The sequence below is a fragment of the Micromys minutus genome (assembly GCF_963924665.1).
Source record: "Micromys minutus genome assembly, chromosome: 21".
NCBI lineage: Eukaryota > Metazoa > Chordata > Mammalia > Rodentia > Muridae > Micromys > Micromys minutus.
In genome coordinates, this window is record NC_137956.1 from 11,070,255 (window position 1) to 11,094,555 (window position 24,301).

Here is a 24,301-nt window from a genome sequence, read left to right on the forward strand (position 1 = left end):
TCCCACATCCTGAATGAGATAAGAATCCATCTTATTAATTCTTCACTGTTCCTGACCACTGCCAGCTCCTGGGTGGGCTCCCTGTCTCTACCGCCCACACCCACGTTGCCTTGGTAATGCTAGAGTTGAAGATGTGAGTCCCACCATCCTGCCTTTCTCATCCTAGTTTCCAGAGACTGAACTCACACAGGGTTTTTGTCTGCTTAAACCATCACACCGGCCCGGTGGTGGGTTTTCAGTGTATGGAAAACAGGGTTGAATGCTTTGGCCTTTTATCTGCATCAAGGCAGTGAGGCTTACTAAAATACAGAGGTATAATGAGGTATTCTGGAGATGGAAGTAGGAGGGACTCTTGAGTCTAGGGTTTCATGATTAGCCCAGGCAACATAGTGAGACATCATCTCAAAACCAAAGGTAGAATGACTTCAGTGTGAACCTTTAAGTGAACTGCCCTAATTTGCTTCTCCTAAACTCTGGGCTAAGGCTCCATGATTTTACAAACATGTAAGATCAAGCCAGCCATGGTGGTCTGTGCCTTTCATTCCAGTGCTTAGGTGACTACGGCAAGAGGCTAAGTTCATGGGTATCCTGTGCTACACAAGTGAGTTCCATGTTAGCTTTGAGTTACACAGGAAGACCTGGTTTAGAAAGAATGAAGGAGAAAGAGAGAAAGAAGGATAAAGAAGAGAAAGAAGGGGGGAGGGAGGGAACCCTTTCTACCACATACCTGTCTTACATCTTCTCTAACTTCTTCTCCTGTTTACAGAGAGCTAGATCTTACCGAGCTGCCATTTTGTCATTAGAACACAGTTGTTCCCACTTTTCTTATTTTTTCATGGGTTCTCTGGCCTTTACTCACTTGAGCTCATTTTCACCGAATTAGGCAGCGCGCATTTTCATTGTACTTTCTTACTAACCAATGTTCCCCACAAGTCTGGCTCCTGGGAACCTCTGCATCTTTAAATCCTCTCTTCACTGAGATTTTTCTCTCTTGTCCCCAGTATCCCGGACTCCTCACGTTTCTGTAGCCCCAGCATTTAGGAATGCAGATACCACATCGATCTTTAGAAAAGTCATTTCATATTCTAAGTGCCCATTGAAAACCCTCCATCGATTACAATCCTTCGCATTGCTTTTCTTGCATGAAATGGTATAAAAGTAGGCATTTCCCAGCATGCTTCTGCGCAAGTGTGTTTATCGCGAACCCTCCTGTGAATCAATGACCGATGGAGGGTTGGTCACAAACTTGGCTTTGTTAAACTATGAAATGTCAACTCTATACTGAATGCAGCAGGGTATCTCCTGTCCTGGTAAACATGTCTCCTCCTCTACAGAACAGTCTATTTATAACCAGTCTCCTCACAGGACCTGAGGTGCCCGCTCTTTACCTTCTTAGAAACTAACTTAGGCACACACCTCTCCTCTTAGAATTCTTCCCAAGCCCCCGTTTCGTCAACTTCAACTGAACATCCATTTAGCTAATTTTCTTTCCCATTGAGTCTTTGGCTTAAAAACAAAAGAACAAAACAACCTGGCCAGGTCAAGAAACCCAACCCCTCTCCACCAACCAGGGCACCGCCCTCTTCCACCCGGTGTTGCCCTCAAGCTGAAGTCCAAAGAGGGCAAGGAGGGCTCGGGCTGCTCCAGGCCAGAACGCAGACTCAATTACTGCCACTAGGGTTTGTCAGGCGGCTGCTGGTGACTCCTCACTGGGTTTCCCTTCTCCCGCCCTCCCCTTCTCTCCACAGATCACCTCCCCCAAAGGAGTCTGCTGTTAAAGCTTCCCCATTACCAGGGGGCTCTCACTCCACACCGCGCGAGAGAGAGAAGCTGGGACCGCAACTGCCTACTCGCCTGGATCCTAGGGTGTGTATGGCTGTGTGGGTGGGAGACAGTGGGGGTGTCTGAATGTTGGTGGCGATAGATCTGTTTTTCTGAGGGGTATCTCCAGCTGGGTGCTACAGTTCATGCCCCTTGAAAGTTGGGAGACAGAAAACTTTGTCCTGGAATTTGAGAAATGTTGTAACCAAGGAAACAGACACAGTAACTGATATGCGTGAGTGATACGCTATAAAAGTAAAATTACATGAGCTTTGTAATGACTGTTTTAAATCTCTGAATCGTATACGGTTTTTATTCCAGTATGTTAAAGAGAAGAAGAAACAAACAAAAAAAATTCTTAGGGATTGCTCAGGAGGTTTAGAATTCCATCTTTAATTTCATTAGCAACCATTTAAACATGTGGTTTAGTCAACACACCAGTTGAGGAGAGACAGTTTTACCAGTTTTAGCTGAATTAGTAATACTAAACTCAAAAGAACTCTCTGACTCCCCAAAATATAACTTCTTGAAAATTGAACCCCTAACTCCACAAATGTCCTACGTTTGTCACTTGACAGAAAATAAATTTGTTTTGTTCTAAATGTACACATACAGTTATCATGATCTAAGTTCCACATTTTAAAAAAAAATTTTTTTTGGTGACAAAATGGCAAAGTGGAATCCCAAAATGGCCAAGTGGAATCCCTGTTTCAACAGACTTAACTAAAAATGGGCAGCTTGGGTCGAGTCTGTTTCTATTCCTGGAGGCAGAGCTGACGGGCCCCAACAGATGCAGCCTTTGGAATGCTATGGGGACAGCTGATTCTCACCCTTAGCCAGAAGTCCTGCGGGATCCCAGGCCTGGCACATGACAGTGACAGTGAGGTTTCAGCACACGTGCACACTCAGGGTGGTGGGCAGTGGGAAAAATGCCCTCACACAAGGGACCCGATTCTGAAGGCTTTGACCAGAACCCAGGTTGAGAACCGGAATGATTTTGTTTAGAGCCAATACTTTTACACAGACTGGCTGACTTCCAGGAGAGGGCATTGGTTATATTTCTATTTCTTAGCAATATCAACCCAGTGGTTCTAGATGTATTTTGGACTGTGGACTTTTTTCAGGAACTTAAAAAAGAAAAACAAACAAACAAACAAAAAAAAAAAAAAAACAAGATAAAACTTTGAGCCACTTTACAGAAAAGTACCAGGAAGACATGTGGGCCGTGGGCTTCAGAACCCTCAGGGCTCATGGACCGCCCGGAGACAAACTTAGAGTGAAGTTGCCAGATAAAAATGCTGAATACCCTATTCAAATTTAACTTGGTCATGAACTACCAATACAAACCAGCTTTTGGAATAAGTGTGTGTGTGTGTGTGTGTGTGTGTGTGTGTGTGTGTGTGTGTGTGTGTGTGTATCCTGGTTTACCTGAAATCCTAAGTATGCATCTTATTTTTGCTGAGTGACAACTCAGAACTAGTTGAGCAGATCCTATGTAAAGAATCTTGTCTTCATCAGACCCGTGTCTAATGGAGAAAGAGTTAATTCTGGGGATTCAAACCGTGTTTGAGAGGTAGTAGTTCCAGGCCAGACCCTGGCATCCCGGCACCCCAGCAGAAAACACCATTAAGGTTATAGAAGGTGTTAGAACTACTGGAAACAGCTCCAACCTGACAAAAGGTAAAACTAAAACCCTAGACGCTGCAGTTCATTCAAGCTCTGCGAAAGGTTAGAGGAGAATTGAGACCAAAATTCAGTTTCAGTTCTGTGATAAGCAAAGAAATGTGAGGCTTTAAGATCCAGTTTCCACAGGCCATAGTTGGGGGGCTATTATAAACTCAATTTCTAAGTCCATTACAAACAAAGAAATGCCTCTTGTTAAACCTTTGCTGGGTCTGATGGGACATGTCTTTAATCCCAGCACTCAGGAGAGATGGCTGGATCTTTGTGATTTTCGAAGCCAACCTGACCTGTATAGAGAGGCCCTGTCTCAAAAAATTTTTTTTCAACAAAAAACAAAATCTCTCTGTTTTTGATCCTGTATCTTGAATTCAGAGACTCAAATTGTAGTTAACTTTGTATTTAGAGTCTCGATGTGTATAAATAAATCGAGATGCAGCTCTTACTTACATTAAATTATGACATTAACAAAATTTATTTTTAAGAAAGAAAGTGGTAATTTCATGTTCAGTCTAACCCCTACAAAGAAGTACACCTAATCAACAAATTAATTCATAAAAGTCTCTCTCTACACTTAGATTTTTAACTAGCCCAACCTGCTGGAGTTTTGTATCCTTACCACCTTCAGCAGGAAGAAGAAACCCACATGATTTATGTGTCCTCAAAAACTTTACTTCTCACTCAAAAAACACTTTGACAACTGGGGCTGGAAAGAACTATTTCACAGTCTCTATGTATTCAATTTGAATTTATAAGCCACGGGTCTTCCTCACTCTGTCTTAATTTTCTGACTCTGGAAAAAGCTAGCTTTTCCTCTTCTAAGGGCTTTAACTGACCTTGGATTAAAGAGAAACAAAATAGAGGTTAGGTGTTGTGTGGGGTTGATTTTGTTCTGACACACATCACATATGACTGTGTGGTAGAAAAAAATTTTAACTCTCAGAATTTCGATTTCTCCATTTTTAACATAAACGTAGTATAAGATTTTTATTTGAAGATTTCTGTGTCATTTCAACTTAGAAATCGAATTATATAAAGTAGATAACCAAGACACACAATAAGCCCTGTGTATTGAGTATATCCTAGATCTATAAAACTACTTAGAGAGAAATGGAGGTATCTGCTTACATTTGATGTGTATAGATAAGTACTTGGTGGTTTGTAAATTGGGCAAGTACGAAAGATGACCATGTGATGATTTGCATAAGCCTGCCCAGTTGCTAATCAGGTATTTTACCATCACTGCGGAAGTTATCTGGAAGAGCTGTGTGGGCAGTGAGGAAGGGCCTGTGGAGGGGTATGGTACCCATTACCATTCTCCCCCGTTCCAGGGAGAACTCCTCTAGAGGGATGGGGCGCAGAGGAAAGGAAACAGTGGCAGCGTTGCCGGCTATTATTAAATGTTAGTATATCTGGCTGCCCTCCAAGGAACGGAGGTAGAGCTTCGGGAGGCTCCGAGGAAGGCAGGAAGTCTCCTTTAACCCTCTGCACCCCATGCACGGTCTCTTCTCTTCTTTAACCCAAGAAGAAAGACGCAGAAAGGGACTGGCTTGGCTCACAAGCTCCGCTGCTGTGGGTGGCCTACTCTCTTCAGCGTTTCCTACTATGTCAGGAACCCTGTGAAAAGCACGTGCCGTCAATAGTTCCAAGACCACTCTGAAAAAATTCTCCTTCCGTTTGACAATAAAAGTGAGAGCTCATCAAAGCTGCCAGGAATGAGATGAACAACTCAGCATGGGATTCAGGAAAGCGGGGGGGGGGGGGGGGGGGGGGGTATATCTTGAAGCGTCTCCAGGGTAGCTTGGTGAGAGCGTGGCGTGGTGCTCACTCCTCGGTGCTTGGTGATCTGAGCAAAGCCTGTTAGGTAAATGGAAAACAAAGATGATAATCAGGCCACCAAGTGCGAGCACACAAAGTGACTGGCCACTAAGCAAGAACTTAGCGTAAGGGAGAAAGCTGTAAAAACCCAGTTAAACCCTCTTCCAGCTTTCAGCTCATGCAGAAGTTCAATAAAAATGAATAGAATGAATTTGGAATTTATCCCAAAATAGAAAAGGACTATTCTAGATTACTGTAGACAAAAGAGTAAAGTTTTATGGAGATTATGTGTGTGTGTGTGTGTGTGTGTGTGTGTGTATAGGTATATGTATATATATATATGTGTGTGTATGTATACATACACACATATATATATACATATATACTGCATTGGCATGTAAGTGGTATTATTATGCCAGTCTTTTTCAGGGAACCATATTGTTGAGAGCACATGGTAGAATGTTGTTTTTAACAAAATCTCAATCGTTTGATTTTACTAATGACTCAAGAGCCAGATGCTGGGTGAAAGCCAGATAGCTCAAAGAGGCCAGCACCCTGCTGGTCTTCCTCCTCAGCCAACTCTCCAGGTCTCCAAAATCCCACAAGCTAAGTGACCTTCCCTTCTACTTCCTGTGTTTCTCTACCCATCCTCCTGACTTCCTCTTACTTTCTATGTTCACTTCCTGTCACCTGGTTGCTTGCTCCACCTATGGCTGACTTTATTTAAATTTGTTTACAAATCAGACAGCTCTTGGATTACAGGTGTATGCTAGCATTGAACCACCTTCACAACTAAAAACAGGTTTGTTTGCTTGTTTTTTCCAGTAAATCTTGTGGTTCAATTTTTCCAGTTAATAGCACAATCTCATGTCACAGTGTAATCCAATGCCCAATCTATTAATAGCCATCCTGAACCTCCAGGTGTCACAGTCTTTCTTTCCCATCTTCTGTGATTTTCCCTGAGCCTAGGTGCAGGAGCTGTGCTGCAGATGTATAGGTCAGGGCTGGGCACCCTGTGCTCACTTATTCTCAGCATTTTGACCGCCGTGGATCTCTATAGTTTCCAGCTCTTGCAAAAAGTAGCATCTTTGATGAATGGTGAGAATTATTCTTATCGGTGGGTATAAGAATCGGCATTTAGAAATAGAAATACATTGTTGTAGAAATTTGATGGCAGTTATTTCTCCTCCTGCGTCTGACCTCGAAAGCCAAAGGGAGTTGGCTAGGTTTACAGTACCAGGCATGAGTTCCCTCCAGTTGATTCAGCTTTAAGTCCTATTATACAGCTGTTGGTTACCCCACGATTCAAATGTCACTATCTCACCATTTGGGGTATCTTGCTGTTCATTCATGTTGGTGGCCCATAGACTTTTTAACTGGGTAGGTCTACTGATTGCTCTTATTATACCTGTCGACTTACTTGGCACCTTCTGATACGAGAACCAGTCCTTGAGGTTAAGGTTTGCAGTTGAGTTCCAGCTTCATCCCTCCAAGTCCTGTGTCTATGTGAAAGTGTGTGGTGTCCTCAAGCGTAGATCCTTACCTTCAAATTCTGGAAGGCATCCAAGAGCAGCCATAGGTTATATTGTTTAAAGAATTTTTTTCCGGACTCTGTTAACCTACAGCTCTAGGAGAGGGTTCCCATACTTAGCACTGGAATTTTTGTTAGATCAATCATGGCTCTTGGGAAGAACATTAACAAACCAAGTAATGTAGCGTCTTTAAATATTTATCTGTGTATAATTTTGGTTAAACGTAAAGTAGTATGCTTCCAGGTATCTTTTCAAAACGTCTTAGTGTTATTTATTTTTCTCGTGTCCCTCTGGATTCTCCTCCACCCCTAGTCAAAGCCTCCCAACCATTTTCCCATCCCCCCCCCCTTCATAGTCTCTGTGTCCTACCATCCTCCACTCTAGAGTTATCCCTTGGTCCCATCTCACTTTTCTGGTTTCTGTGGTTACTAAAGGTTACATATTCACCTGTGCTCTTTACATACCTCACCACATTCATTACATACATCTAAATATCTGGGGCTTAAAATGGGAGAACATGCAACTTTCAGGTTCCTGAAGGAGTCTGCTTTATCTCATTCGGCATATTTTCTAGTCCCACTTAATTGCAAACACGTGACATCATTTGTTTTGTTTGCAGTTGAACAGTCTTCTGTTGTGTGCGTGCCACATTCTCATTACCCCTTAATCCCTGAAGAACACTGAGGTTGTTCCCATGTCCTGCTATTGTGAATAGGCATCAGTGAACACATTGATCAGGTATCATTGGGGCATTACTTGTCCTGATAAAATATCATGTCCAAGTAATTAATAAAAACAACTCTGAGGGATGATGAGTCATGGTCCAAAGGGTTAGAGTCCATGACCACCATGCTGAGGAGCATGGCAGCAGGAAGGCAGGAGATATGGTGCTAGAGCAGGAGCTGAGAGCTTACATGTAAAAACAACATCTATAAGGCAGAGGAAGAAGAGAGGAGGGGGAGGGGAAAGATTGGAAAAGACATGGGCTTTCAAAACCTCAAAGCCAGTTCCCAGCTACACATCTTCTCCAACAAGGCCACACCTTCTATCCATTCCCAAACAGTTCTACCAACAGAGAACCAAGCATTCAAACATATGACCCTATAGAGGCCATTCTTATTCTCATTATATATGTATATGTATATGTGTATATATATATATATATACAATTATATATGTGTGTGTGCATTGTGTGTATATAATTATATAAATATATAACCTTTATATATCTTATATATTTATATACATACATATTATTTGCTTTTGAGTATATATTATATGTTACATATTTACATTTATTTTTATATTATATATATTTATATATGTAAAAATAACATGGATATCAATCTTCAGATGCATAACAGGCAAAGTTTCTCTCCCATTCTGTGGACTTCCTTTTTATTTCATTTTTTATTCTTTTCTGTGCAAAATATGTTTCAACGTATAAAGTCCCACTTGTCAGCTGTTGGTCTCAGTTCCTATGCAAATGGATCCACTTCAGAAGGATCTTTCCTATATATACATCTTGTGGGGCACTGCCTATGTTTCAGCATTTCAGGTTCCACACTGAGGTCTTTGATTTGGAGTTAATTTTATGAAGGGAAATAGATACAGGTCTAATTTTGCTCTGCACATGGACAGTTCTCTCTTTGTTGGAAATATGTTCTTCAGTGTAAGTTTTCAGCATTTTGTCAAATATCTGATGCCTGTAGTTGTGTATAGTCAAGCTTGGATATTCTATTTTGTTCCACTATTCCCATGTCTGTCTTTGTACCAGTACCATACTGGTTCTATTACAATATCTCTATAGTCTGTCTTGAAATTTGGAATAGTAATCCCTCTGAAAACTGTTCTTTTTGCTGATAATTGATTTGTCTATCTGGAGTCTTTTGTGATTCTGTATAACTTTTAGGATTTTTTTTTGATTTCTAGGAATAACAATATAGGTATTTTGATTGAGATTGTGATGAATCTGTAAACTGCTTTTGGTAGGGTGATCATTTCACAATAGTAATTCTACCAAGCCATGAACATAAGATGTCTTTCTATTTCCCAGTGTCTTTCTCAGTCTTTCTTCAGAGATTTAAAATTTTCATTGTAGTGTTCTTTCACCTCCTCGGTTAGGTTTACATCTAGATGTTTTATCTTTGAGGCTATCATGTCCGTGATCTCTCTCTCTCTCAGTATCTCGGCTTTGGTGCATAGAAAGGCTACTAGCTTTTGTAGTTATATCTTGTACTCTGACACCTTGATGAATTGTTGATTGCTTCTAGGCTTTTGGTGGATTTTTTTAAAGAATATTTTATGAATAATATCATATCATTTGTAAAATATAGATGACTTGATTTCATTTCCTATGTGTACCTCTTTCATTTCTTTCTATTGACTAGCTAATGTTTTAAGCCCTATGTTGAATAAGATTAAGGGACAGTGAACAGCCCTGTCGAATCCTGGTTTTAACTGAATCACATGAAGCTTTCTCCATTTAGGGTGCTGTTAGTTGTGGGTTTGTCATATGTCAATATTTAGTGTATTGGGGTATGTATTCTTCAGTCCTATCCTCTCTAGGACTTGTATTACTATGAAAGCATGTTGAATTTTGTCAAAGGCTTTTCCTGCATATATACATAAAATCATGGATATTTTTCTTTAAGAGCACTTATATGACTTATTACACTTACAGATTTATGTTGAGCTTTCCTTACATCTCAGGAATAAGCTAGCTTGAGTTGGTGGGTGCCATTCTCCACACATGCCTGTACTTAGCTTAAAAGGCTTTTACTGGGGATTTTTACATAATTTTCATTAGGGATATCGGTCAGCAGTTTTCTTTGCCTGTGTCTTTACCTGGTTATGCTACTACAATAATACTGGCTTTGTAGAAGGACTTTGGATGTGCTCCTTCTGACACTACTTTTGAGTAAAATGTTTGTTGTTCTTCTTTGAAAGTCTAGCAGAGGGGGGCTGGAAAGATGTCTCAGCAGTTAAGAGCACTGACTGTTCCTCCAGTGTAGCAGTAAATGTTAGAAAAGTGGCAACTTGAGACACCACACTTTGCTACTCTTGGTCTCCAGAGGCAGCCACCCTCCTGTGACTTTTTGTCGCTAACTCTTTTCTCGTTCCCAACAACCATCCCCTGTGGTTATTGTCACAATTCCCAGTAGCCAGGCAAAAATCAAAACTCTTGAAACTTGTAATTTATCAATCAGATTTATATCAGTAAATTCTCACTCCACAAAACATCCACACAATAATCTCAGAGCCAAATGATACTTATACAAACTGCCTACCTAGATAAGACAATTTGTCCTGAAATAATCCATCCCATATAAGATTTTCATAGGGCTGGAGAGATGGCTCAGTGTTAAGAGCATTGACTGCTCTTCTAGAGGTCTTCAGTTCAATTCCCAGCAACTACATGGTGACTCACAACCATCTCTAATGGGATCCAATGCCCTTTTCCAGTGTGTCAGACAGCTACAGTGTACTCATATACATAAAATAAATCTTTAAAAAAATAAGATATTCATAGCTACCCATGACTAATTGAAGCCACACAGGTCCAAGTCATCTTTCTCATTCTTCATCCTCTTCTTCTCTCCCCCCTTTCCAAAGCTCTGTGCCCACCTTACTTTTTTCACTGTCCAATCACAGGCTTTGCCTTATGTTGTGTCTGCCCTCACCTCCATGTAGACACCAACCACACTCCAGAGGCCCTGAGTTCAATTCCCAGCAAACACATGGTGGCTCACAACCATCTGTAATGGGATCTGATACTCTCCACTGGTTTGTCTGGAAACAGCTACAGTGTACTCACACACATAAATGAATACATCTTGGAAGAAAGGAAGGAAGGAAGAAAATCCAGTAGAATTTCACGGAAACAACAATAACAGTCCCCCAACTCATCTGTGCTACCTGTGTTCCTGGATGCATGGCTATCCAGTGTAACAGTTTCACAGTGCATCCATTTACCCAAGCATTCATAGTAGATTTCTCCCTAAGCTTAAGACTTTCTTTATCATTGGCTTTCGATCAGGTTTTGTATAACGTATGAGTTGCCTCTGTGGAAGGAGACCTCAACTCCCTGGAGAAGACAGTTGGTTACCCTCATAGCCTCATGCCGCTACTGCGCCACTGTCTGTGCGTAACTTGATTGTTGTGTGCTGGGTGAGAATGTCAGTGACTTTTCTTCCCATGTAGCCTGTTAATGCCTTCCAGCATTTTGAAAGCTAGCCAGCAGGGGCGACACTTCCAGCTCAGCTCAACTCGACCTTAATTCCTCTGTGTCCCCCTGATCAGCAACTTACAAGGATATGTAGCAAAAGCTAAGATTGGGGGTCTTAGATACATAAGCCACAGCTCTAGGAATGGCATTAACCAACTCTACCTCTCTTTATACCCTTTTTGAACTTTTTATTTTTAATTAGCTTACAAGGTAGTCGGTTTCCATATGACTTTTTCACAGTTTCTCCTAAGTTTTGATTAACTCTTCCTCTATTTCCTCCTCTCTTCCATCTCCCTCCTCTCATCCCTGTTAACCCCTTTCAACCCCATTCTCTCTCTCTCTCTCTCTCTCTCTCTCTCACACACACACACACACACACACACACACACTGCTGTGATCCCAATCCAACTGTGACATTGTCCCTACGCATCATCCCTTTCCAGGGCTAGTTGACCCAGCAGGTGAGGGCCCTGTTTTCTTTGTGCAGCCAACAGAGGCTGAAAGAGTTCCAGAGGTCACCCTGTGGATAAGTAAGAGAATTTGTACTGGTACAGTGCTTTCATCAGCATTCGGCTTAAAGTGTGATCTAAATTCCCTTGTAATCTCTTCTTTCAGTCACAGATTATATAGAAGTGTCTTATTTAATTTCCTAGGTTTGGATGTTAGGGAGTTTTCCTGGATAACCTGTAATTACTTCTAGCTTCATTCTATTGTTGTCAAATAGTGCATCCTACACAGAAGTCATGTGATGTCAATACACTCACGCTTGCTGAAACATTTTTGGTGACTCTGAATGTATTAGTAGGACTTGTATCTTACAGTTACGCATAATGTTCCATTAAATCGGTGATCAGTAATGTTCAGGTTTTGATAACTGACATTTTTTTCTGGTTTCATCAGTTGCTGGGTTAACTTCCTCATATAGAATTGTGAGCTGCTTATTTCTTTCTCTAATTCATGTACTTTGAAGCTCCATAATTTTGGACATAGGCATTTATGATTGTTACACCCTCATGTTAAATTTATATTTGTATCATTATGAAATTCTATCACTAGTAAAAAACTCTTTTCTGTTCTTTACGTCTATTCTACCTGATATCAAAATGGCCGCTAGAACTTTATGTTAACGACTGCCTTTTAAATGATTTTATAACACTAATGTTCTACTTACCTGTGTCGGTATAGTGAGTCTTTCACAGACAGCATATATTCCACTCTTGCTTTTGTTCGTCTAATCTGACAACCTGTGCCTTTTCATGCCTTGCCATTAATATTTAATATAATCACTAATACCTTTGTTTAACATCACACTGCTGTTTGTCCCCTCCACCTTCCTTGTCTTCTTTGGAATTCTTGGCTATACTCAGTGTGTGTCTAGAGCTCTGTTGCCCAATACAAAGTCATCAGCCACTTCTGGCTATTGATCGCTTAAAACGTGTCTAACCCAAACAACACAAACTACAGTCTGAAATGTACACAGGATTTTGAAAATTCAGTATAAAATAATGTATTAGCTATTATTGCATTAATTAGCTATTAATGACATAAATGACATATTAAATTTATCAAAATTACGTATGAAGTGACAATATTTTATATATGCTACATTAAATAAACCACTTACTAGCGTTAATTTTGACTATTCATTTTTACCTTTCTGATGCAGGTACTTGTGTTTTTAGATTGTTTATATGACTTACAGTTTTGTAGGATCATACTGCTCTAGACTCCTGGATCCCAAGCTATGGGTTGAAACCCCTTCGGAGGTTGAACAACCTTTTCACAAGGGTCCCTCAAAACCATCAGAAATCACAGATATTTGTCATTTACAACTTATTATAGTTACATGTTTACAATTCACTAACAGTATTAAAATTACAGTTATTAAGTAGCAGTAAAAAAATAATTTTATGGTTGGGGTTCTGTAATCTAATTATTTACTCTAGCTCGTTCATATAAAAGACCCAAAATCCCGGTGTTTTATTCATAAGCTGTGGGCCTAGATCGGGCAGCTTCTGAGCTGTTCCAACTTATATCCCAGCCACATGTCCTTGTTACTTGCTGTTTGAGTCTTGCCTGAGCTGTCTTTTCACTTCATCAGTCTGTCCTTCATGGGCACAGTCCATCCCCCCACATAGCAACCTTCTCCTCTCTCCCTCTTCTTTCTCCTTCTTTCCCTAGTCTCTCCCTAAGACCCCTCACTGGATCCTAAAGTCCTGCCTTTCTCTCTGTCCTGTCCCACCACGGGCTTACCTTCTGCTCCAGTGTCTTCAGTAGTTTCTCTCACTTCTCCCACCCCCACTCTTACTTCCAGCTAACAGTTCTAATAGTGTAAGCTAATTGGAAACTTATTAAGGAAAAGGGCATGGCTCGAGTAAAAATGACACAGAGACCAACAGGGTAGAAGAAAACTTTTAAAACTATAAATCAGATATTGTTTATTCTAAAGTTCACCAGTCACACTTAGAATCCTCTGCTGAAAATTTCCCCAGAGCCTCAGCATATCAAAATGTTAAAAAAAAAAAAAAAACTTTCAAAAGTATCTCAGGATTCCCTGAACCCCCATCGTGATTTAGAATGAAGAATTATACAGGTCACCTCTGGGTGTTCTCTGGGACCCAGTTTCAACTTGGTGGCCTGAGTTCTCTCTGGTTATCAGGGAAGCAGGGCCTCTGATTATCAGTTATTTGTGTTTTAAATGTCACCTTTTACACCTACATATCACTAAGAAAAAAAAAAACATCTAATAATAGATAAGCAAAATTGTCTTAGTTAGGGTTACTTTAGTCACCTTAACTTTCCACTTCATCTTCAAAGGAAGCCAGGGCAGAAACCTGGAGGCAGGAGCTGATGCAGAGGCCATGGAGGATGCTAATTATTGTCTTGTTCCCTATGGCTTGCTCAGCCTGCTGGGCCCTCGCCCATCGATTTCTAAGATTCACTAATTAAGAAAATGCCCTGTGGGTTTGTCTGGAGCGTGATGTTTTGGAGGCATTTTCTCAGGTGTGGTACTTCTCTCTGAAGACGTCAGCCTGTGTAAAGGTGACGTGCAGCTAGCTAGCACAAGACAACTTAGCTGTTTAGTCTAAAAGGAACACAAAGTACTCTTCCACATTCAGGGCTTCTCTGCAAGAATGTGCACAAATAAAACACTGGCTACCTGGGTTCTTCCAAGGACCCAGACAAGGCCTACATTTCCTCTGCTACAGATGCAGCCTCTTGCTTTCAACTGGCATCTGCCCCATCTCGTCTTGTGAGCACAGTTCACTGTGCACCATCACTTCCGGGAAACTGCTGTCCGTTAATGCAGGAGTGTGTGGACATCTTATAACTTCTCGATGAACAAAGTGTTTTTAAATTGCCTCAAACAAACCCAACAAGAGGACATTCAACATGTAAGGGCCAAGCATTTTGGGAAGTAACAGCAAAAATCAGCAAGAAGGGACATATGTCTGTTGAATATGAATGTGAATACAACGATTTGAGCTAAATGAGAGAAAACAAGTGCCTCCCTCAAACAGGCAGGTCCTCTGACCTCCTGCCCCACGCTGCTGTCCTGCTATGTCCTAACGGGCATGCACAGGGCAAGTGCTGTTTGGGGCAGGGAGTGTGGGTCACAAGAGCACAGATCCTTTCCATTAAATTCTCTGGCAAACCCTATATATTATATAAGGGTCCCTAACTTCTAACTGCATGTATAGCTTCAAATATTATAGGTTTCACTGGTGTTGCTAAAAGGGTCCTCATTTCATAATATTTTATAAATTTGCATGGATTCCTAAACTTTAATTTTTTTTAGAGGAAAACCTTTAAGGTAGTCATGATTCACTTTTTGGTTAAGCCTTTCCAATGTTTCCATTCCACAGTTGAACCAGATTGGCTCGTTGCCAATTGCCAGAATTGTTTGGCAACAGTACATCCTCTGGGAGACTTCATCCAAAAATACACACATTTCTAGAATCATATTCAATGTTTGAGGCTTGAAATAATGCCACTGAGATGTCCATTCCACTTAATATCTTTAAACATATCTTGAGGATTAACCTACTTTATGCAATTATAAAACTATTCTTGTAAAAGTTTCTAGTATGGTATTTCAAAGTCCAAAGTACAACTAAAACACTTTGGTATTCTTCTCCTTTAGTGAGCGGCTGACTGTGGCTGCCCTGTGGCTAACATGGCACCCAAAAAGAAGACCATCAAGAAGAACAAAGCTGAGGTCAGTGAGACGACTCTCATCGTGGAAGACAGCCCCCTAAGCAAGCTGAATGCTCTCAACGAGCTCCTGGAGGGACGCAGCAGCCTTAGCTGCGTTTCTTCTGAACTAACTGACACTTCTTATGGCCCCAACCTCCTGGAAGGTTTAAGTAAAATGCGGCAAGAGAGCTTTTTGTGTGACTTGGTCATTGGTACCAAAACCAAGTCCTTTGATGTCCATAAATCAGTGATGGCTTCATGCAGTGAGTACTTCTATAACATCCTTAAAAATGATCCGTCAACGAAAAGGGTAGACCTCAATGATTTTGCCCCTTTGGGCCTAGCCACAGTGATCGCGTATGCATACACGGGAAAGCTGACCCTCTCCTTATACACAATTGGAAGCATCATTTCTGCTGCCGTGTACCTGCAGATCCACACTCTTGTAAAGATGTGCAGCGATTTCCTGATCCGAGAGATCAATGTTGAGAACTGCATGTACGTTGTTAACATCGCTGAAACATACTGCTTGAAAAACGCAAAAGCAACAGCCCAGAAATTTATCCGGGATAACTTCATTGAATTTGCAGAATCTGAACAATTTATGAAGCTTACGTTTGAACAGATTAATGAGCTTCTCATAGATGATGACTTACAATTGCCTTCTGAGCTAGTAGCATTCCAGATTGCAATGAAATGGTTAGAATTCGACCAGAAAAGAGTGAAACATGCTGCAGATCTGTTAAGCAACATTCGCTTTGGTACCATCTCTGCACAAGACCTGGTCAACTATGTTCAGACTGTACCGAGAATGATGCAAGATGCCGATTGTCATAAACTGCTTGTGGATGCTATGAACTATCACTTACTACCTTACCATCAAAACACACTGCAATCCAGGCGAACGAGAATCAGAGGCGGCTGCCGAGTTCTGATCACTGTTGGAGGACGCCCTGGCCTGACTGAGAAGTCCCTTAGTAGAGACATTTTATACAGAGACCCTGAAAATGGATGGAGCAAGCTTACAGAAATGCCAGCCAAGAGTTTTAATCAGTGTGTGGCTGTGATGGATGGATTCCTTTATGTAGCTGGTGGTGAGGACCAGAATGATGCGAGAAACCAAGCCAAGCATGCAGTCAGCAATTTCTGCAGGTACCCATTGCTTTGTTGGTAATGCCAATGAATTGAAATATGGAGAAACTGCCATGACCCAGAATTAATAATGCCTGTCATCTGTTGTCTTAGTTCATTAGCCAAGTAGTAGTAGAGTAGTAGCAGTAGTGGTAGAAGAATAGTAGTAGTAGGGATAGCTGTAGTGGTGGTAGTGGTAATAGAGTAGTAGTAGAGTAGTAATAGTGGTAGTAGAGTAATAGTAATAATAGTAGTAGACTATAGTAGTAGTGGTAGGAGAGTAGTAGTAGAGTAGCAGTAGTGGTAATAGTAGTAGTAGTAGTAGAGTAGTAGTAGTAGTAGTAGTAGTAGAGTAGTAGTAGTAGTAATAGTAGTAGTAGTAGAGTAGTAGTAGTAGTAATAGTAGTAGTAGTAGTAGAGTAGTAGTAGTAGTAATAGTTGTAGAAGAGTAGTAGTAGTAGGGTATAGTAGTAGCTGTAGTAGGATAGTAGTAGTATGTGTAGTAGCAGTAGTAGCAGTAATAATAGTAGAGCATAGTAGTAGCAGTAGTAGAGTAGTAGTAGTTGTCGTAGTTGTAGTAGAGTATAATAGTAATGGTAGTAGAGTAGTACTAGAGTAGAGTAGTAGTAATACTAATAGTAGTAATAGCAATGCTTTAGACATTAGAGATAAAATGCATCCAAGATGTATGCACTCTAAATTTCTTTTACTTTTCAATATTTTTTAGTTAGCATGCAAAGGGATAAATTCCATTTGGCACATTTATACACACATGCCATTACCCCTTATGCCTTATGCACCCCTCTCCCACTCTCCATCCCTGTTCTGCCTCTGTCCTATTGGTACCCTTGTGGTTCCCCAGAGTCCTCCTTCTGTTTCTGTATCACATGAATTGTATTACCACCCTGCCCTTAAAAGTCTCTTCTTTCTCTTTCATGGTTACCTTTCTGTTTGAATCACGTGTGTACGTGTGTGTGCGCGCGCGCGCGCACACACACACACACACACACACACACACACGGAGAGGGAGACTCGGAGAGATTTAAATTCTGCATATGAGAAAACATGGAATTGTCATTTTAGTCTAACTTTAACATAATGCTCTCCGGTTGCATCTGTTTCTCCCAAAATGTCGTGCTTTCATATTTTTAGTCCCTAAACATTTCCGTCTATTTCTCATACATTCTATGTGTCCATTTATCTGTTGCACATCTTGACTAATTCCAATGTGAATGTGCAGCAAGAAGCACAGAAATGTGTTTGCCTCCACGGTGTGTGGACTCAGAGTTCTCTGGGTTCACATTGAAAGTTGTCTATTCAGTTCATTAGTTCATGTATTGACTGGGTTGGTTTTTGATTGACGTTTGTAGTTCATCATATAGTCTAACTATTGATCCTTGTTTGATACAGACACAGAGATTTTCCTCATCTGCAATAAGGGGTAGAGAGATGGCTTAGAGGGTCAAGTGCAGAAGCCTGATGACTGACACACTAGGACATGAGCCTGTGATTTCAGCACACCCCGTATGAGGAGACAATGCTAGAGAGAAAAGAATTGCCACCAGCTTGTGCGACAGTGACCCAGGCTCAGGCAGTAATAAAAAGGGACACCTTGTCTGTAGCAAGGGTCAACACCTAATGTTGTCTTTCAAGTTCTTTACATGTACCATGGCACATGCAGGCCCAGACTCTCACACAGCATATACACACTTACAACATATACACACATATACACACATATCACACACACACCACACCCAAACAGACAGCCAAAATTTAAAAACCAATACAACAATCCAAATTTTCTTGAAGTTCCTCTATTGACAGCTATGAGATTGATAGCTGGTAAATATAATACAATTATTAAAATATGGCGACTAATTAATTTTAAATATTTGAAGGTTGATTAGCATGAAAGATAACATTATTTGAACACATATAAAACATGCAAAAATATATTACATCATTCAAAAATGCATATTACCATACCCACACAAGACATACATGCACACACATACTTTATATGTAGTTCTGTATTTATATGTGCATTGATATATCAATATAATTAATATGTTTTGTATTATGACATATGTTTTATATAATTTATATTTTAATATGTATATGTATAAATATATTCTTTAAAAAAATAAACCAAACAACTGATTTTCAGACTTTTTATTCCTTTTTGGTTTTGAGCCTTGAACCCAGTGTCTTGCCTTGAAGCAAGCACTCTACCTCTGCAGCTTCAGAACCAGTGTTCAGTTCTCGTCTACAGCAACACTTCCGATTTTATTTGGGACAAAGGTGAACTCTCATGACAGAACTTCTGAACTCTGCGAACAAGGGGTCTACGTATACACCGGCCCCACCTCCTTCCCTTCCCTCAAGCCAGTTCTTTGTATTGATTTATATATCGAAAATACTACAACACTTAAAAAAATATCTATAAACTGAAACTTTTACAGTAGAAAACTATTAAGGGAGATCAAGCCTTTGTGTATGCTTTTACACGGAATTCCACTGGTCTCTTTCTAACAGGTTCAGAGGGGTGGCTTAGCTTTCTACCAGTGCAACGAATGGCCAAGACAGACGTGCCAGGGAGAGCTTTTTAAGAGAAGAAACTAATCAGACAACTCCTATCCTAATAAAGCAGCAAGACAGAGCTAGGGGTACTAGTGTCTGTAAAATGGGTAAAATTGCCTTTAATATACAGGTTTAATATACCGTATCCTGTACTGCATTAAATCCGGAGACGGGATGGACGGGATGGGTGAGGGAGAATTGTTAGAGATTTCGGCGGGATTCTCCTGTTGTTTGGTTTGGTTGTTTGGGGGTATGGCTAAAGAAAATATCTTCTGAATGGGAAGAGAGGGGAGTAGTCTAATTTTTTTTTTTTTTTTTTTTTTTTTTTTTTTTTTTTTTTTTTTTTTCTGAATAAAATGGAGAGGCGGAACACTTGATGTTGCGGGGTGGGGAAGTTAGAGGCGGGGCCCTGCAAACTGCAGTGGGTGGGGACAAGGTCAGGCTTCCCACTTCTGCAACCCGGGTCCCTCTGCTCCGACAGTCAACCTGTCCTCTCTCCTCTCAGGTACGATCCCCGCTTCAACAGCTGGATACATCTGGGCAGCATGAACCAGAAGCGCACGCACTTCAGCCTGAGCGTGTTCAACGGGCTCCTGTACGCGGTGGGCGGCCGCAACGCCGAGGGCAGCCTGGCTTCGCTCGAGTGCTACGTGCCCTCCTCCAACCAATGGCAGCCCAAAGCGCCGCTCGAGGTGGCGCGCTGCTGCCACGCCAGCGCCGTGGCCGACGGCCTCGTGATCGTGACCGGCGGCTACATCGGCAGCGCGTACTCGCGCTCCGTGTGCGCCTACGACCCGGCGCTCGACGCGTGGCAGGAGCTGCCGGAGCTGAGCACTCCCCGAGGCTGGCACTGCGCGGTGGCGCTGGGCGACAGGGTGTACGTGATGGGGGGCAGCCAGCTGGGGCCGCGCGGGGAGCGCGTGGACGTGCTCACGGTGGAGAGCTTCAGTCCCGCGGGCCGCCAGTGGAGCTTCGTGGCGCCACTGCCCGTGGGCGTGAGCACGGCGGGTGTCTCGGCGTTGCACGGCCGAGCCTACCTGCTGGGCGGCTGGAACGAGGGCGAGAAGAAGTACAAGAAATGCATCCAGTGCTTCAACCCGGAGCTCAACGAGTGGACGGAGGACGACGAGCTGCCCGAGGCCACCGTGGGCGTGTCCTGCTGCACGCTGGCCATGCCCAACAGCGTGTCCCGGGAGTCACGGGCCAGCTCGGTGTCCTCCGTGCCGGTCAGTATCTGAACGCATTGCTTCCCAATGTGGTCAAACTGTGAGTGTGCCACCAGGAAAATATACACCATTTACTACAGTGATGGTGGTTCAAATCGATCCAGAGGAGTGCCTGGACCGTTTTAAATTCTTAGTTTAGCACCATCTACCTCAGTCTTCCCCCCCCTCCCCCCCATCTTCCACCAACAAAATAAAGGGCTGTTGGCCAACGAAAGAAGCAATTTCATTCTGCAGCCACTGGGTGGCCAGTGGAGTTTGTTACAGGCACAGTTCCAAGGAGACTTGCAGTTACACACACGCGGAGAGTTTCCCACGCTATGCTCGAGAAACTTAACCTGATTATGCAATTTCCTATCCAAGGGAGTATTTTCCTCTCTCTTTCTTTGGGGGAAGTTGAAAACACCCATTTCACACTTCCAAATGAAAATAGTCTGCATCTAAAAAGACCTAATTCTATATTTCAACATAAAACAATTCTTTCCCCTTACTTGACTTGGAAAGAACTTTATCTCATGACATAGCCACAAAGCTTTATGGAAAGCAATCTGTTATACCTGGGAAACGACAAGGTGACAGTCCGGGATTAATGGTGTGTACCCCTCCATCCTGTCCTTGTTATCTTCTATCATAAAATCCCACTCTCAGAAAAACAGTTTTCTGTCATTTAACTTACAGTGTAAACTTAAATCATTTGGCATTTTTCTTAGAAATATTTTCACTTTTATTTCTTATCCTTATAGAGACCTTGGGAGCGGGGTGCTGGATGGTGAACTAAGGGCCTGGTACGCACTAGTACTCCTCCAGGGAGCTACATGTCCAGCCCTCATTTTATTTTAATTCTTGAGACAGGGTTTCGCTAGGTAGACCAGGCTAGCCTCAAACTCCCAGTGCCTCCTGCATGTTGGGATTAAAGTTATTGCCTGCACTTACAGCTCTCTTTCTTATTTTAAAGTGGGATTTTACTAGATTGCCCCGGTTGGCCTTGAATTTAAAATCCTCTTATGTTCGGCCTACCCAGTAGCTGGGATTACAGTCTTGTGCCACCAGGTACATCTTTATCCAGCACAGACATGGTTAAAATTGCCTCTGGTGTTAGCTGACTAATCACCAGTAACACTATGTTGGTGAATGCTAGTGCCAGTTAGAGCCAATAGCAGTGATTTTTACTGACCCCTCTTTCACATGGAGATGGGGAAGGAAATAATTGGGGTTCTCAGACTTGGCAATCACCGGATGAATAGACGGGTTCCTCGCTGAGGAATGCTGATAGCTGACTTAAAATAGTAACTCAAAAATAATGCTCTTTGTGATTTACTTTTGTTAATACCACTTATCCCAAAGTGCTTTGCGAATCAAAGTGAATTTTTTTTTTAATTAAGACAGGTCTCACTGTGTAGCTCTGGCTGGCCTAGAACTAATGAGGTAGACCAGGCCGGCCTCAGACCCAGTGAGATCTGTCTGTCTGCCTCCTGAGTGCTGGCATTAAAGGCACATGCCACCCGGCCTGTCAAAGTGTATTTTCCTGCTACCGTTTCCTTGAATTATCTGCCAAGTTTGGAAGAAAGGGGAAGAACTGTAGTAAATGATGCATATTTTCCTTTAATATATCGGTCTGTTCTTCGTAGAATATTTGCTTTGGGAAAGAAGTGCCTATCAACTATGCCTTCTGTGCAGTTAGACACTTCAGAGAGATGGATAGGCATCTGGAACTATATCTTGGTTATCACCAATCCCAGCCTTTCCTACTACATGTGTGTTGTAATTGTAACGGTCATGTCTAAAGCCCAGTCCCCTTGTGGGTTAACACATCTGTAGGTGCAACTAGACCCAGGATGAAGATGTTTGAAAAGAAACTGCATAGCAAGCATGTACCAAATCCCCCCCCCCCACAGCAATACTGCACAACAGTTTGCGTTGTGCTGTGTGTTAGATGCTATCATACCCTAGAAGCAATATAACTTATAGAAGAAGATGTGGGCAGGTTGTGTGTAAATAGCATATGCCATTTTGTAGATGGGACATGAGCATCACAGGCCTTGGTATCCTAGCAAGGGATGGGGCATATCCTGGTACCAGTCTCCCAAGGAGACTGAGGGATAGCTACGCTTTATTCCAACTGTGAAAAGTGGTTCAAATAAAACATTTCTGAAATAACCTTCCACATCCCCCCTTACAAAAAGTTCTGTCTGGGGTATTCAGCGGCGGTGCTCACCAACAGACTGTAAACACTGTAACTAAGACATTATTAGCACAAAATACAGAGAGAAAGAGGGGTTTCATCAATTGTAGGGCAGGCTGGAAGACAAAGCTCTGTGAGAAAAGTTTAGGAACAAATTAATCTCTGGCAGAGTTCCTAAATTATCGGCAATGCAACGGCATCGCTGAGATAAACTCCATTTTCAATGCATCATTTGGCCACAAGTTGCTAAGGGCAGCTGTGGCATCTTCTCGTGGCAGTATACACACACCTCTGCAACAGAAAAGCCCACAGTATACTGGTAATTAAGGGGGGTGCTTCATCGTGGGCTCCAAACATGTCATTCATTTATGTGCACTAATGTGTTCCTCAGTAGGGTGTGTGTGAAGAGGACCTAGCGCCCTTGATGTCAACACATTGTAACATCTGAGGATTTAGAACACGGGGAGGGGGACAGAAAATAGATGGATCTCCATTAAGCTGGTAAGGGAGGTTGTGAAGCCCACACAGTTGCTTTTCGGAGGTAAACCGCAGGCCTGTTACAGCTGGGTAAACTGCAGTCACTTCTTTTCTGTGTTGTTAATCCAAGTCCTGGGTGCGCTGAGGTTGACAGAGTATGCACATGAAAGCTAGTGAATATCTGAGCCCCAGAACAGCCCGCACCGCCGTTAAGGACACAAACACACAGAGACTCAAAATGTTCTGTCACCTTCGACATCTTTAGTCCATCTCCAAGTCGCTGCTCCCCAGAAGCACCGCCGCTTTCCAACTGCAAACTTTACATGGTTTTACTATGTTTTGTGTTTGCCTATACTCAGTTACACCCCCAAGCCAGGACCCGAACATGTACTTCTGTTTGTTTTTCCTCAAAGAAAATGACTTGTGATTTTTGTTGATGCCTGAGATCCATGGTTAAATAAATGTGCCGGCTCAGCTTATCAGAAAATACCGTGTTACCCAGCAGCCAAAGCAATAAAACCCAAGCTGCCTTTTTCTGAACGGGCCAGAGACCTGATAAGAATGTCTCCAGGAAGCCATATCTTAATAGAGTATGTCCATCTTCTCTGGGCTTCTGGACCAACCTGTGATCTCTAACTCAGGAGTTAATTTCAGTACACTGAGCGCATTTCATTTTCATTTCCTGTTGTAGGGATGGGGATGGATGAGAAATAGAAGGTCAGTAACTGGCGCTTTAACATAGTCTCTAGACCGGTTGGTGGGGATATGAAGGAGTATTATGGCCGAGATAATAAGGAAGTGACTCCTGAAAGGTTCTATGCTTTAAGACAGGGTGATAATGATGATATGTGTGTTTTACAACATGTGTGTAAATAGAACTTATGTAGGAATAGGAAGTAGGCTTCCCACCCCCACTCCCACTATCCTGCCCAAGTGTCTTCAGAATTCAACTAAATTATTAAGTTAAATGGACTTAAGTCAATTGGTTGCATTTGTTTTCTCTTAGTTACAACAGATACAACCTTCGTTATTGCTGAGAGCCAGACCCCTACCCTAGCACCGACACAAGGCAGCAATAAAAGGACTTATTTTCATTTAAATACAAATTATACCAAATACTTTTCATTCTAAATTACCCGAACTAAAGGATTAAAATATTAACAACTTACCCTATAACATGCCAATTAGCATTCCCTCGAAGGGAGTTTGACCCAAAATGTTTATTTTGGACACTCCTAAAAAAAATGTTTGTTGTGGTTGTTTATCCAGAAAATTTTGGCAGAAGTCTCATTGGCTTAAACATTCTGGTTTCCTATGAAGACCAGCAAAGAAAAACCATATGCCGTGTGATTTTGTAACCTCACCCCTGTTAATAAAGCTGCATACAAAAATCAGTGCTCACATGCAGACAGCTTCGAGTGTTGTTTCT

General features: G+C 41.9%; 1 protein-coding gene across 1 annotated transcript; it reads left to right on the plus strand.

Annotated features, from left to right (window-relative positions):
- Positions 1–1,674: 1,674 nt before the first annotated feature.
- Positions 1,675–24,279, plus strand: KLHL31 (kelch like family member 31). Its single transcript, XM_080934607.1, has 3 exons — positions 1,675–1,866; positions 15,224–16,428; positions 19,496–24,279. Exons 2-3 carry the CDS (start codon positions 15,257–15,259, stop codon positions 20,226–20,228), a joined length of 1,905 nt encoding a protein of 634 aa, XP_080790733.1. The 5' UTR covers positions 1,675–1,866; positions 15,224–15,256; the 3' UTR covers positions 20,229–24,279.
- Positions 24,280–24,301: the final 22 nt, after the last annotated feature.

Coding starts and splice junctions, on each gene's coding strand:
- KLHL31 (XM_080934607.1), top strand. CDS start 15,257: ATGGCACCCAAAAAGAAGACCATCAAGAAGAACAAAGCTGAGGTCAGT. Junction 16,429..19,495: donor GCAGTCAGCAATTTCTGCAG/GTACCCATTGCT, acceptor CTCTCCTCTCAG/GTACGATCCCCGCTTCAACA.